Source organism: Gallinula chloropus (genome assembly GCF_964237585.1).
Source record: "Gallinula chloropus genome assembly, chromosome: 2".
In the NCBI taxonomy this organism is placed as follows: Eukaryota; Metazoa; Chordata; class Aves; order Gruiformes; family Rallidae; genus Gallinula; species Gallinula chloropus.
Window position 1 is genome coordinate 75,385,858 of NC_140086.1, and position 17,031 is coordinate 75,402,888.

General features: G+C 37.0%; 1 protein-coding gene across 1 annotated transcript in view; it reads right to left on the reverse strand.

Annotated features, from left to right (window-relative positions):
• Positions 1-2,816: 2,816 nt before the first annotated feature.
• ABCA13 (ATP binding cassette subfamily A member 13) overlaps positions 2,817-17,031 on the reverse strand; it is a gene marked incomplete at both ends in the record, with an annotated part of 110,587 nt that continues 96,372 nt past the window's right edge. The window contains 3 exons of the mRNA XM_084260630.1: positions 2,817-2,906; positions 4,449-4,586; positions 5,264-5,369. Coding sequence (XP_084116756.1) covers positions 2,817-2,906; positions 4,449-4,586; positions 5,264-5,369 — 334 coding nt within the window. The remainder of the gene's footprint in view (positions 2,907-4,448; positions 4,587-5,263; positions 5,370-17,031) is intronic.

Consider the following 17,031-nt stretch of genomic DNA (forward strand, 5'->3'; position numbering starts at 1 on the left):
AATTCAGGGATTCTTTAATCATTAACATGTAGATGACCTATACTGTCCAGACTCCTAGTTTAGGAATTAAAAACAAAAAAAAAACAAAGAAAAAAATCCCAAAACAAACCAAAACTAAAAACCAAAACAATCCACAAAAAACACCACACTCTGAAAAAACCTTCAAAAGACTTTTCTTGAAACTTACAGAATTCAGGAATACAGCAAGTCAAAGAGAAGGAAAATATCCTCGAACAGAGCCCAGTACACCAGAACTCAATTAGATTGTGACCTTCTTCATCCATGAAGGATTGGTATACAGACATTGTTTGGTACTTGCCTGAATTAAATTGGGTCTCCTGAGATACATATGCAGCAATTTAAAAAAAGAAAAACACTGTTAACTGAATTTACTGAACCATCAATCTGAAGTAAACCTTATTTACTGCATTCATCTATTAAACTAATATAAACTTCCACATTTTAATCAGAAAAAAATGACACTTAATTAGTGTTACACAGTCAAACCTTGCAAAAGTTCCCCTACCTAAGCATTCAGCTAGACCACCATTTTTCTGTCTCACCACAGTGAGTCTTGTGCACTTTTATGCTTCCCTTGGTCTAAGGAAGCTGCAGGATTGTTGTATGAATTCAACACCCTGGAACACTTCCTAAGCCACTGCTGTCACAATTTCGTACAAATGGGACCTTTTGACTCAGCTGCCTTACCCCCCACCCAAGAACTGGCACCTTCTTTCCCCAACACATCCTCTAAATTTCTTAGTGTGCGTTTCAATTTTGTTAAGGACTCATGTTTATTGAGAGAGAGCGATTAGCTTATAAAAACAAAACAAGAACCAAAGAAAGCCCATTGATCATCATGCCAGCAATTTACAGATTTAGACACACCAAATAATAACAATTAAAAAAGCCTTTTGCATGTGTTCTTGCTGTACATTCCCTTCTATTTTTTTCATTTGAGCAAGAGCTCCAAAAATGTTTTCCTGCTGAGTAGTTTCAGATTAGGACTCAAAGATGCTTGGCTGTGCCTTGCACATCAATTTCTTCCACCTAAGATACTGAAAATTAAGCAGGACACTTCTGTCAGAGCATATCTCTGTTTATGCCCAAATGTCCCTACATCTGCCTTCTTTTTCTTTCATCTATACAACTTCTTTCACACTTTGCTTTGTAAATTGTTTTTGTTGGTTTCAGCTCAAACACGGCCATCCAAGTGTGCCATAGCATTTCTACCAGGGTGGTGGTGACTGATGAGGTTTAATGGCTCTTCAGTGGTTCAGATCCTGAGGAGCATGGCAGAGTTCTGATATCATGCAGCCGACAAGATATATACCATGCCATTCTAATGATAAAGCAGTTTCATAAGCTCATTCACTCTAATCCATATGCACATGGAGACAAAATGTGTAAATCTTCACTTTTTTTTTTCTTTTTTTTCCCCAGGATTTAATTTTACTTTTATAGAAATAGTTAACCTGAATCCTTACTTTAAAAAACATAGTGGGCCAAAACCACACCAACAAATCAAGCCTTAAAAAACAGTCATCTGAGTCAGCTTGCAAAGCCTAAACACAAATATATATTTCTTTTAATATTTCATCCTTGTAGAGCAGAGAAATAGAACAGCAGCATTGTATAAATCTCTATTACAAATCAAGCTCTTCCCAATCTCAAAGTACTCTTTTCCTTCCCCTGCCCACCCCAGAATTACATTGCAGCAATTCACTTCTAAGTCACCGGTTCTACAATTTCAACTGTCAGACAACAAAGTCCATAGAAATGGCATCAGTAACTTTCCACAGGAGTCCCAAACACTTGTTTTGGAAGAGGCACAAGTTCACTCCAAAATTTTTTTGGTTTTTTTTTTTCTCCCACCACAATACACAAAGTGTTATTAGTCATTGACTGTCCATTTATTTTGGCATGTATATGCTGTGGCATGGCCTTGTCTAAAGTATCTAGCATCGTAGTATACATTTATTGAAAAGTTTATTGATCAGTGTCTGAATGCTTGTCTTACTTTCTTTTAACATGCCCATTAAACAGCATTTTGACATTATTTTCAGAAAAAAAAAAGAAACAAAAAGATGAGAAAAAAGAAACAGGTCATTAAAAAGATACTTGAGAATCCCTCCAGCAGCAACCTGCAGGCATAAGGGAAAACTCATTGTCAAGTATGATTTATGAAGCCTTGTTAAATTTACTTAAGATAACTGTGAGGCAGACTAGTACACTAATGACCTTTTTTAACTTAAAACCTTATGGAATATAGTGCATCCTTTACACAACAGAAAGGCTAATTTAGCTTGTCACGACACAGAACTGAATTAATACAGAAATCAAAAGGCCCTCAATTTGTGCTATTAAATACAAACATGGGGTGATAGCCTAGTTACTGCTACAAGTCAATGGGTTTTTCTTGCCTTTTCATGCAAAAATTAGATATTAAGTGCCCATCCAAGAGATTACTGTACTTAAATGTAGAGCCACAACTACTGTACACTACATTTCAGATCAGCCTTTTTTCCCTTTTTTGATTTTTATTTTTTACATAAAGCTACAGTAATTAAGCCACTTGTATTATAAAATTTCCGTTAATTAAAAAGCATTGCTTTTTGGCAGGTTTTGGTCTGCATGTAAGCATTTTCTTGGTTTACTGAGAACTGGTAGCATTCTTTATGGCCAACAAACTCATCTCTGCTTCTACTGTTTAACAAACTGTTAAGAGCTGGAAAGTTATTGCATGTAAAATGCACGTATACATACACAAACGTACACACACATAGATGCTGCTGAGGCTGTATCCTATTCCGAGCCTAGACTGGCAGGCGATCGTGATGAACAACGGGAGATTCTTGTGAAGAATGTGAGACACCTTGCTGTTGTGTAGCAAAATTAATGAATACCTAAGATGTGGGAAAAAAGAAAAAAAAAAGAAAAAAAAGAAAGTAGGACTTTCAAAAATACCAGTAATTGAACTGAGAGTTACATCTGGAGATGTAACTGATGATATTTTTCAGTTGCTTTCCTACGATTTTGTGACACAAAAAATACTAGTTTATTTTGTGAGAACCCTTCTAGACTTGGGAAATAACCCCTCTTCGCCTCTCCAGTTAACACAGTGGTTGATTTGTTATAAAAACAATGGTAAAATCAGTTACTAACTTATGTAAGAAAATTACATTTTGCTGTTGCACAAGTTAGAGGGTAACAATTGTTTTACTTTGCTTTGAAATGACACACATAATGAAATTGAGCCTGATGCTTCTATTAACAACCATCACAGATGTAGGTCCAGATATTTCAAGGTGAAAAGTATACTTCTGAACTTTGTAGACTGGTGATTCAACAAGCAATGTGGCTCCTTAGTTTTTACTTTAAAAAAGAATAAATAAATAATCACCCAGATCTTACTGCAGAAAGGCTTGTTTGCCTTTTAATAACACAACTCTTTGACAGCAAGGAATGTAGGGGGAAAGGTGCCTAGTCTTGATTCAAATGATCATATTCATATGCAAACAAATTAGGATGCATAAGGGTGCTTGTTATTCGAGAGAACTATTTTCCTGTTTAAAACTGACTCTCAGTTAGTCTGGGAGAGAAAACAATGGTAGGTGACTGAGGTGATGAATCACCATGAATAATGGAGAAGTAGCTTGAGTAAACAATGCCTGAACAATCAACAGGCTGAAATTACCTGATATGCAGACATTCGGTAAACAGGTCATTTACAAGCAGTTCATAGATCAGTAAGTATCAGAATATTCATTAATGATTTGCACATGGGAAAATGTAAGCTCACATCATCTATCATCGAAAATTAATATTTTGACTAGATGCAACTCTCTCAGTTTGCAGAATACCTAACAATAAGTTGAATGTGAAGATGCTGTAACTTATCATAACCACCCAGAAACCCCATCCTTGCCATCAGTCTGTTCTTCCTTTTGCCCAAATTGTGGGATCTCTTCCATCTGCTTGTGCATTTCCACTGTTCTCTAATATGCAGTGTGATACTGCAAAAGAAAGCCCTACGTAAAATCTCCTGGGAGTCCAAGGTTTACTGTCATTTACCAGACACCAGTTCAGCCTTTTCAAGCACATTGGTAAGATCCCAAACTTCGGACTGTGGAGGTGGCAGTTCACAGTCCCACCTTCTCATCCTACAAAGATACAGATGCACCTAAGCACTGATACTGTCTGTGCACAGTAGACGTATGTGACTTACTGCAATGTTTTTACTGTGCTCACCTCCAATGTAAAAGCAGGAGGGTTCATGAAATTATTGCCTAGACCTGAGATCACCCAGAACTGATGGTTTATCACATACATTTAGGTAATGCAGAAAAATATATTGTATTCTACTACATCACTAATTACAATACACAGCATGGAAAAAAAAAAAAAAGAAAAATGGGGGGAGGGAGGGGAAGAAGAAGAAAAAATACCTGCTCTAATGTAGTTTGGCTAATGGAGTAGTGTTTGATTTGGAGAAAAGCTTTGTGATTCTCTAGGACTCTGAAGAGCTCTGCTAAGCATCCCTGACTTCGTGGTATGTGATACTCGAGCAGGTTAAGATGCTGTCCCTTAAATGAAACAAAAATGGTAAAAGCAGGTAGAAGTGAATGTACATTATTATGAAGTTACATTTGCTTATAAACAGTCTAGCTTCAATAGGCTCTCATAGCAGATTAACATGGAAAATATGAGCTTTTACATAAGAATACATTATGTCTGCACACAAAGAAATGTTCATGCTCAAAGCACGTATTTTGTGTGAGTTCTGAGATGACATTTTGTTAATCTTGTAAACAATATATACATTTAAGACAATTTTATGCTACAGCATTTTAATCCAACAGACCAGTGCTAGTGCTGTTACAGTGTTGTAACAACAGGAAAAGGCTAAGTGAACACTGAGATTTATCACCTCTGGACCTTATCGGGCAGCAATCAGAGTGAACAGTCTCAGTGACTACACTGCACTTCAAGTGAACAGAAAGGAGAGTTCAAAAAGAAAAAGGAAATTTTCACTCAGAGAAAGGGCCTGATTACTTACATTGCCTACATGGCCTTTTGATGTTGACTTAATCAATATGACAAGTCAGATTTTTAAGAATTGCTTAATAGGAAAATAAAAGGGATGCTCAGACATACTTTTTCCTAAGAGATCAATATAATCAAATGTGTATATATAGCACTCACCAGCATATGCTTAATCTTGCCATAGAACAAATAGTATGATGAAGAGTTTTAACCATACCTTAAACTGTGTTCCAGGAAAATGCAGTTGTAGACAGTCCAAAATCATTCTTCGGTATCTTATCTCTTTACTAAGCCAAACTTTGACTGAATAGCCATCTCCAAACCTGAGAACGATACACAGAAACATAAACCCACCTGTCTACACTATGAAGACAGGAAGACTGTTTCCTTCAACTGATTTTCTTATGATTATGTCAAATAACATAGTGTATGCCCTCTGTGAATTTTACTATTGAACAAATGAATTCCAATGAAAGAGTTGTTAAATCAATTATAACAATAAGAAAAAAGTCATGTGTTATGCTATGGTTTTAACTATTACAGGATATTTCACTATCCAGTGTACCTAAATTTATGTTAACTAAACTATGCTTTAACTGCTATATTGCTGTGAATGGTTAGCAAAAAATGCTGAAGTTTACCAATCACAAATACAGAAGAAAAAAAAACCCTGTGTACCTTTCCTAATGAGAGAAATGGGCATGTAGTACTATTTTTCAAATTTTTAATAAAGCTGCATGTTCATATGCATATTTCAGCAATGTGAGTACAACTGTGTTTTATAGGCAAGTATAGGAGTATTTAGGGACATGGCAAAGTTAACGAATTTTCTTTAGCTCTCTGTCCACACAATCTGTCTCAGAATAATACAGGAAATGAACTTCTCAATATACATGTAATAAAAGTTAAGTATAGGCAATCTAACCAACACATTATTTTTTTATTAGATACACTTACTGCTAGTATCTAGTTGAGGAAGTTGCAGTACACCCATAAACTGAAATGGCAACCGTATTCTTATGCACATTGCTTAAGCAATGGAAGTTACGTGGCACCAGTTCCCAGAACAAGGGGCAAGGGCAGATCTCAGCGGGCAGTGGGGTGACACAGGGCTCCTGCTGCTGCATCTCTTACCTCCCAGCCCTCCTTTGCAGCTATGCCTCCTCCGTTTGGGTTGACCTTCTTGGTTAATTGCTAGGGAAACAAGTCAGAAGAGCTGCCTTCTGCCACTGTTGTTTCCTGCTGCCATGGAGGAATGGAAATGCAGAGCTGGTAGAGGGACAGGGAGCTTGGTCTGCAATGCCCATGGACCCCCAGAAACATGAAAATACATCCATCTTCCCACTTACCACCACTCCCACATCCTTCACTCCAGCATTACTCTTGTCACTCTCCAGCTTCACAATTACTCATTGCTAAATCCTTTGCTCTAGTTTTTGGTTTCTAGTGGCTATCCTCTGTATTACTCCCTTGCCTCAATACCCTCCTCTCCATGCACAACCTGTGATTCAGGGTAGCAGCTGGCTTAATTTGATCTGACAGGTGTGGAGCACATTCTCATGTGATCAAAAATATATCTATCACAGCACATTCTATGATGATGCTCTTTTCCAATGTAGGAAAGAAAAAAGCCTGCAGAACATCAATCAAAATGTAACACCAAAAAAAAAATAGAAATAACTATTCTGAAATATATGTCCAGTTTAACCACTGTCTGTGTGACTCCCAGCAATACACTTCACGTGAAGTACCACGTGTTCTTCATCTATATTACATGTATAGGAATGTAAGGGCTTTCACTTTTATGTTGTATCAGAACATTTCCTGGTGTAAAGAAATCAAGTCTTCATTGATTTCAGAGCAGAGCAAGTTTCCACAATGAAAATTTCTAGACTGCTGACTTTATTCTATCAAGAATTTCACATGAATCCAAAATGTAATTTCCAAGGATCCTCTCAGACAAGAATCGTACTTCTTTGTGTAGAATAAAACCATAGTTGCTACACCTTAGGTATGACAGTGGCAGCTTCTGCATAAAAAGCTGCACTGTATAAAAAGCCCCATTACAAATAAATTAGTGTAAGGGTTTGGGTGGGTTTTTGTTGCTGTCAAATGCAACAGCTGAACTGCTTGCAACAGAGTAAAAGGAAACATTTCTGATTCAGTGCCCTGTTTCTTGTTCCTGACAGACATTAAACAAATTAAATCCTATCTGGTCCATGCTGCAGGTACCAAATATTCAGTGGGCAGTGCAACCTGAAGGATGAACAGTGCTATTACAATACAGAAATCCAGAATAAGGTGGAATCCAATGCAGTGGCTGACTGGTTTGCTTTGCAATAATTTACCAACACACAGTAGATCTCTAATTAAATGTTTTAAATGCATAGCATCATCCCTGAAAAAAAATGCATGTGACAATAAAAAAAGATGTTACAAAGACAGATATAGTTAACAAGGGTGTTCAATTTAGTTGACAGGCATCCTGAGGCAACATTTTACAAGAGATCATTGATTCTGGTTAGTTTTCTGGCATCTCTACACACCCACTGTTGAATTACAGTTTGAAAAACGCTGGTTTATGGAGACGTTCAACAGTAGCATAAAATGACATTGTAGGCAACCAAGTTTCCAAAGAAAATGAATCAAAATTCTGCCCAGCAAAGACAGAGAACTCTGTGCAACTTTGGTTTAATTCTAAACTGCAAATGGCATAAATACCAGCATGGTGCAGATACCAAGCTCTAAAAGATTTTTTTCTTTTGGTTAGTCAGATTATGGTGCTTCAATACCTTGATTTTATAATTCATTTTAGTGCAAGAGGTCCCGATACAGAGAAAGGCAATAAGCAATAAACATTTCCCCTTGCTATAATCAGCAAGCTGCTCTCAGTCGTGAACTGAGGCGATGGAAATTGAGTTGACCATTTTTTTTTCCACCCTGTTTTCCTCCCTAATTCAGACAAAATAATTAATTCTTCAGAAGCCTAAAGTGGAGTTACAGACAAAAGCACAATCTGGTGTGATTAGCGCTGTTAGGATGAAACCTTTAGCACCTGATAGTTCAAGACTTAAGGAGGGAAACATTATCATTAAAACGGCATAAGTTGAGCCAGCACACCTGTTCAGCAGCCATCTGCTGCAAAAGAATCACCATCTCTCCAAAGCTATTCAACAAACGTATTTTCCACTGCTAATCTCTACCACATTACTTTAACAACACCTGCATTTTTGTGAACACACACAGAAAAACACACATTCTGACCAAAAAAATAAATATTTTTCCTCTCTATCCTTCCTCTTCTCCCTCAGTTAAACTAGCTGTTTAGGCTTGACTTTCCCCCAATCACTGTTCGGGGAGTATTATCTGTGAGCACTTTACATACTAAAATACCACCACAAGATTGAAACCAAAATATAAATTCCCAGACCTATTGTAAACCAATTAACTTGAGCATTAACAACAGCATCAACTGCAGAAGCATGAGTTTAGCAAGGTCTACAAAACACATCCAAGTGGTAGCTGAGCAGCTCAAGTAACAAGGGAACAAAAGGACTATAAAACAGCAACAAAGAGTGGAACAATTTCCACATCAGGAATCACTAAATAGGCTAAAACGTTTCATCATAGAAGAAAGAAGACTAGGTAGTAGAGAGGTGTTTTTACAGAATCGTGACTGCCCTAAGGAATGATTCTTCACTCTCTGCTCCTCTTGCAAGAAGAGGTGACATCAAATTGAATTACAGGCCAGGTGATGCAAAAATCAGTAAGAGGAAGTAATTTTCCCTACAGCACATAGGCAACTTGTACAATTCATTGGCACAGGATGTGCAGGATGCCAGAACTTGACACGACTTGAATAAATGATTTGGGAAATTCATGGAGGAAAGAAAGAAAATCCACTAAAACCACCTCTGGATTAGGATGCCTCTAAGCAATAAATTGCTGAAAGACAATTGACTAATGTGGAAAAGCATCTTCACGTGCTTATCTTGTTCCTGTACTTTTCTCTCCTGGCCACTGTCAGAGAGGATACTGTGCTGGATGGGTCTTTAATCTGACCTCATGAATGATTCAATAAAAACATCACAAAGAGGATACTGGGGCAGATCAAGCAATGCTAATTTTTCAGTGTTCACTTCTGCCCACCCCTGGTTCAGAGATTTGAATGGGAACAAGAAGAGGAGTTGCTGAGGAAAGACAATGCCTTGTGGCAACACAGCTGAGCCTACAGTTGGCTGGTCACAAGAGGTCCCTAAAGGCACTGAGAGCTTTTCTGAGTTTGACCCATGAAATCCTGTTTTCTGTGAAGGGTGAAAAAGAAAGTCCATTATCAGCACTATCTATTTGCTTTAAAAAAATCCCAACAACTGTATTTTCATTTCAAGCTCTCAGGAGTTTGCTTGTCCACAAATGAAGAAAAACATCCCTAGAAACCATTGTCTTAATGTACAGCAGGGTCAAGAACTACCAGTTCATCGAATCATACTCTTCCCAAGGCCCATTTGCCATCTTTTCTCTCCAACAGTCAAAACTGCTGGCTGTAACCTCAGGAAATCTAGAACATAGACCTATTTCCTAAACCCTGATTGAATAAGAAAAGTAGCTAATCATCCCTATGCTTTTTTTCCACTAATCAAAGATTACATTTCCTGGATAATATTGTGAGATACATACATACATATATATATATATATATACACACACATCAAAAAATTACAGCTCCCAGAAAGTTTACTGGTGGAAATATAATGCGCATACTTTATGTGTAAGCTGGTCTGACTGATCAAAAGATTACTTCAAAATGACATTAGTGGATAACAAAATTTAAAAAAATAAACAGAACATTGGCACTTAATGTCTGCAAGGAACTGCATCTTTTACATTATATGCCATAAATCAAAGAGGGGGAATAATTTCTTGCTGTGCTGTTCGCCCTTCTGCTTTGGTTCGCATTCATTTGCAGACAGATATGGTCCTACTTTCCCTACGTGAACAGGCCTCATCTAGACAAGTTAATTTAGTTATTCCAGAACAACTGCTGAAGCGCACGGGATAGATTCAGGTCATTCCTCTTGGAGCCCTCGACACAGGAGCAATTTACAAAGAGAACAAAACTTCAATAACATTGAAAACAAAAGTCTTTGAAAAGCATTGAAAAAAAAAAGAAAGAAAAATTGAAATTATTAAAATAAATATATCACAGCTAAAGATAGTCATAAATGACACAATTACATTTAATTATGTCATCCATTGAGTGGCAGGTAAAGACAATATCTTGGAAGACAAAAAGTTATTAAAATTGAAATTATTTTTTTCAATAAAAAAATCAAATCCAAATAGTCTATCACTCACAAAGTGTGGGTTCTTTCTGCAATTACTCAGAACAAACTCAGTGTTGCTGAACAGATAAACTTGATTAGATGCAAAAAAACCAAGGAGACAGAACAAATGAATTATAAAATCTGTCTTCCAGACTCTTCATAGATTATTTTTTCATCATTTTAAATTGGTTATGATTTTTTCCAGGGTAGCAATAGGAACATAAAAATAGTTATTAAAACAAATAACACTTCTTCAAGTATATTGTACAAGCACTATTTGCTCACATGCATGCCAGGCTTTCATATCAAGCCATCTAATGTTAATTTCTGTATTCAACAATATCATTGCCACAAGCATGACAGCCTCTGGTTGTGAGCAATGCAGGGCACAGCTTTGCCTTGCTCGCCGAGTGTAGGCATTTAAGCGCTTAGGGAGTGATTGCTTAGGAGTATGTGGTAAAACACTCAGAAAATCTTAAGAGTTTGTACGTACACACATATAAAATCTGTCTGTGTACGAGCCTGTATGTCTGTACATACAGGAGAGTGTGAGAGATCTGTTACTTGTGTATTATTTATATATTACATTTGCAGAGAAAACGGAAAGCAGCACTGTAATTCTGAGCAAGGCTTATGGCACAGCCTACAAAAACACCAAAACTGCTTCCTCAAAGTACCTTCTGGACTTCAACTGTGAAAAAAGCAGTAGGAAGTAACATTATCATTGTGTTGCTACCACTGTTTTCTGGTGTGGGTTTGGGTTTTTTTAGTGAGAGGGGTTTTTAAAAAGATAGGATATTGCACACTAAAATTTCTATTAAATGGAACTTATCAACACTTTGAGGTCAAATTCTCAAGTTCAAAAATGCTAGAATGGATGCCAGCTGTGAAATTCAATTTTAAACCACTGGTGTATTTGCATTATGTAATAAGCTTTAGGTACATCATCACATAGCAACTCTCCAAGAAAACCCTATCATGAATGCCTGATAAGATATGCTTGAGGTACCGACTCAGACAAATGGCTTTATTTACTGCAAAATCTAGAAAATGTTGCAAACAAGACAGCAGATTGCTGAGAAAAGGAAAGAAATTGCCTCATGACTCTGGTATGGCCCTGGGGAACCAAATCCTGTACTTCCACTCCAGCACACGTGTGATCTGTGGTTACTCAGACCACACTTTTCACTACTGCTTCCCTCTCTTGTTAAGGACCCACCTTGAGTCCTAGGGCTTCGTGGTACTCGAGGTAAGTAACACCCACAGCTACAGTTAGCAGGTGTTGTACTCAGAATGCAGTGTGAAGCAAATGGAAAATATTTAGCCATAACCTGCTCAGATTGACGACCCAAACCCTTTTAAATTAGCATCATGCTTCAGTTCCTCCTCTATAAAACGGGAATAATTATTTCAAATCCCATTTCCCAGAAGTATTGTGGAAAATGTAGATGTTGATATTTATGAAGCCCTGCTCCAGTGAATGCTGGTAATACTGTATTTAGACACAGGTTTGAAAAATGTCTAGTAAAAGCAGTACACTGATCACATACTAAGGAAAGAAGAGAATAAATACGAAATTTTAATTAGTTGCTGCTCATTGAATGAACAGGTAGTCACCTATACTGCAGTGTTCTGTGGAAAACATAGTATAAGATGATTAAAAAAATGCATTGTAATGCACACACAGTAGGGCTGAATTAATGATGCACAAACTTTTATGAGAGTGCAAAGATACGGCTTATTCCTTAAGTCTCAATCTGTGTCAACTTAAAGTTGTAAGAACTCTTTTCTTCAAACCTTCCTCTGGGAAGATAAACTAATAGCTATGTTACATAAACACACATCTACTGCTTTAATGCATTTTTCATGTACAAAAGGAATTTGCTTTCTAGTCAACAGCAATGAAAATTATATTAACTTCTATATTTTATGGCATGTAAGAAACTTACTGCTGGTATATGTTAGTACGGTAACACTTTTTCCAGTGAAAGCTGAAATATTGATGAGATCTTTAAACTTAATCCTCAGTTTTCCATTTAAGAAATCTATACGTGTGAGTTTGAGAAATGCAATAAAATATTCTCAATCAGCCTCTTTAAAACAAAAAACAAAACAAAACAAAACAAAAAAACCCAACAACAAAAAAACCCCAAAACATAAATAGCTTGCCAACACATTTTCCATTCTAACTCTGCTATAACAAATGGATTAATTGTCGGGTAATTTAATCAGATGGCTTGCTGATAAAATTTGAGCAAAGACTTGATGTTTGTCCAGCACTTGAAAAATTGGTACTGGTTTTTCAGATATGAGAAGTCTGTCCAGATGGCCCTAGAATGAAGGATAGTATTCAAAATGTTGTTCCCAGAGGATTGGCCAGCTGTATCTAACATGGAAATGCTTCTGTGAATTTTCAAAAAAACATAAAGTATAATGGAGAATACTGGAGAGAGCATTTAAATTAAATCCATTCACAATTTAGAGTAATTGACTCAGTTGGCAGGAGCCTCTGAAATCAGGTTTTAACGGGCATAACTGCTAACACATCCATCTCATACAAACTACATCCAGAACAAAGATGCTAACTTTTTTTAAACTGTCCTCCAGATTGCTCTTTCCAGCTAACACCTTTCTTGGCATTATTCAGAAATTTGCCACCTGCAACAAAAGGCCTTTCTGAAGAAGTCCAACACTTGTTAACCTACTGAGAATCATTTCAGGGTACTTTAAAGCTGTTTAAACATAGATGAATACAGTCATGGCTCAACAGTTAGGACCCAAACACTTATATTTGTAGTGGGAAGACATTTTTGGATGAGCATTTTGTAACAGGAATGCACAAGAGCTGGATAAATGATTCAAGTCTCTCACACAAGAAGCAGCTTCACTTTTTATACCCCTATGAAGCTTTTATGTTTCACATTAGCATCTTCCTGGAGCTCACCCATACCCTTCATAGGAGAATTTTGTACTGCCATCTGACAAAGCTGTATTCAGTCCAAGACTGTGGTCTTTCACATCTGCCAAGGGCTGAAAGTGTAGTGAGAGAGAAAGCTGAATCCATGAAACTTCCCACCACAGCAAAACAGCAAATTTAACAGGCCCCCAAGGAAGACCCATTAAGCCTTCATCACGCATCCATCAAAAAGGTGATCATTATCAAGATTTCACAGGCTGTAAGATACTAAAGGAAAAACAAATAATTCTGAGGATTTCCATCAAAACAGAGAAAATCACCAGGAAGGAAAGAAAAAAGGTCATTTTGGTGAAAGTGACTACATTTAAAAGAGGGGGAAAAACTCGCATATCAAAATGTGCTCCTACTGCTACTTCTTACAATACAGAGCTCATGCTGTCATAAATAAAAGCTGTATGGAATGTTTCTTTCATTTATGTATTTGTACATTGTTTAGATTTCTTTCCATCTTCCAATCTTCAAAGCTACATCAGGTCACTTGTACTTGATTTTTAAATATTTGTTCAATTAGACTTGTAGAAACAAATTGAAGACAGAATAAAGGATATCAGGAGCCAATGAAACAAAACCACAGGGAAATCTAAAGAAAAAACATGATAATCTATAACTATGGTCCCCGTTAATTTATTTTAGTACCATTCTTGCATGTTAATATAAATATGTATATGGCTAGCATAACTCACACACATAGCACACATTAGAAATTTTTTATGATGTAAGTAATTTAGATTAAATCAGATGCGGCAAAATCAGTTTTGCACCTGCTTTTCTCCACTTTAACACTGCTTCATGGAACACTTTTGTTAAACAAAACGTTAGGAGATGGGGGTTTGACTGTGAGATGGTGCCAGGGACAAATACAATAGACAGTGCTAATTGCGGGAAAACACTGAAAAGTAGAGCTGACTTGTGACTATACCGATGGAAGCGGCTGTTAAGGAAAGTGTTCTTGTACCAGTAGGTGTTTCTTAAGAGTAAATTCAGAAATCCTTGCCATCTATCACTTTAGAATTAATAACGTTTTGATCTCTATGGCAGTGAGAATGACAGGACTACTAAATCATGGGGAGGAAAAGAAAATGGGTCATGAGGAGTAACTCAATATTCTTGCAATCCCTGGATTTTTTTTTATGTTCAAAGGTTGAGAGAGTGGAAAAAAAAAGAGAAAATATTAAAATAATTTAAACCTTAATTATCTCAAAGGTTTTCTTTGAAGTAATAAGTGAAAGAATCCTGCTTGTCTTCTCCTTTCTCATCCCGTGTAGACGCAGAAGTCCTCCAAAAGGTATAGGGTACCATATCAGAAAATTGTCTTCAAACAAGTTCGAAACATGAATTACACAAAGATATTGGGTTTCTTTACTTATTAGGTCTGAAGTGGTTTGGCGCAGTAAACCTCATTTAGAAGTTCTGTCTGGGTGGAAGTTTGGAAGCTAAAGTAAGCAACAAAATAATAGGAGGACAGGGACAGTCAGGCTTCTCCCCGGCACGTGTCAAATGTTTTATAAAGCAAGCATGGAAGTATCTTTACTGTACGTTTAATTTTTAATTTTTATTTTTCTTTAAAAAGGCAAAAAGCTTTAACAGCTGTGTGTATATGAGGTTTTAAGACTGTGTTCTCAACAGTGGCTTTGCTCCCGGAATCCAGGAAAATGAATTAGACAGTCAGAGCAAATTCAGACAAATGCATGACTTTATCTCAATCCTTTGAAAAAGCTAGTGACTATTTTTTCCCTAATGAAAGGTTTTAAAGTTTTAGAAAAAAAATCCATATATTCCTGAACAATAAGTGTGGGAAAATTTGAGAATAAATCAATCAATAAGCTAGGAGTTAAAGGGATTTTAGTCCCACCTTAAACGAAAAATCTTAATGCAGCTTCAGCTGCCCAGTCTCTATGGAAAGCCTCAGCAGTATTGGTACCCAGTGCACACATTATCCCACACGAATGTCACTGACATACATTAAATAACTCTTGTGGCAATACAAGGAATACAAACCTGCTGATATAATGAAATATTCTTAACATTGAGAAGGTGAGCCTTTTAAAAATTGCAATTATTTCAAATAAATAATTACTATGAATGTTACTGCCAAGCATTCTTATCATGACTTTGCTTTGGGAATTTCAAAGAGGTTCTCATACAGCCTTGATTATAGAATGGCCGATCTGTGAATGTCTTGATATCCTCAAAATTAATTTGAAGATACTTCCAGTATGTCACATAGTTTCTTTTTCTGCATTTATTTGCTTATTGTGATCTGAATGACATATATCTACGGAGACAGTGCAGCAAGTTGAGAAATAACTGTCCTATTTATATGAATATGGTGCATACTTATGAGTATGTTTACGATGTCTTGCTTCCTAAGAAGGTGGATGAAAAGATGCTGCTAAAGGAAACATCAAGAGTGGCAAAACAATGAGAGTCACTGAGAAGATACAGGTGAAGCTCGCCTTTGTGGAATGCCTGATTTTGCCCTCTCAAGGTAAAGCTGAGAAGACAGAGATATGCACTCACTCCAGAGGATATGAAACAAAAAGGGGAAGTAACTTTATACACTCAACTGAAGTACCTAAATTATACAATTCTTCCTTTTCAAACAGCAGTTTCACCTGCCCAAGGTCTGCGTTGTCCGCTACAGACAACTGTCTGTCTTACTACAAAAGCAATAAAGGGTGCTTGCACTCCTGCTAAAGTATTCCAGCTAGTGAGACAACAGGCCACTTGAAGCTGTTAAATGTGGCAATTAGGGACGGGATGGCAAAGACAAAGAGCTAGAGACAAAAGAAGCAGAAACTTCTGCCAACGAGGGATTGAATTCTCATGCCTCCAAATTTTGAGGCAACTACTCTCTAAAAGGCACCTAAACATGAAAGGCAGGCTGTAATCGCACAGAATTATCAGGCTTTTTTAATTGTTGTTTTTTTCCACCATTCAGTTTGTAAGGTTTCTAGCTGAAAGTCTGCCTTGTGATGAAAAAAACCTTAGAAGTAGAGAGCTTATTGACGTAAATGTGAAGTAGGCCTGTCATGCTAATGCAGCTATGAAGGAAGGGTCTACAGTTCTACCCAAAGGGTAGGCCAGAAAGCCAAAAGTGCCCTCAAGCGACACGATGTTACCTGAGACACAGACTTCTGTCCTGTAACCATAGCAGACAGCAATTCTGAAACATTTCTGTAGAGCTTGTTTACATTGTCAAATGTATCTGCACTTAGAGGTAAATGCTGAGCTAGTACAACGCAGAGTAGCTTTGCTGCCTGTAAATAAGCTGTATCATTGTACACAGCTGACTGTCTGGGTGTCATAAAAATTCTACTTATTACTGAATGTAAATGTTCTAACTATGAGTTGCAGCAACTTTCAGCATCCGACCCCGTTTCCTTTGTGGTGGTTTGAGCCTGTCCTTTAAATAAACATCATCATTAACAGATATTGAATTAATTCATGAGCAGAACATGAGTAGAAGAGAACCTCATGTACACAGGAAAAGGATGCAGAAAACGTAGCATAAATACCTGCAATTGCCAGTGAATTCAGCAGGAGGCATAGATGGTTCAAAATACTTTGTCTTACTGGCTACTGACCTGTTAAAAGTGCTCCTTCCTGTTACAAGAAATCCTCAGGAGGACCCAAAGTGTATTTCATTTCAACATGTTGAATTCTCACAACGTATTTCTCAGG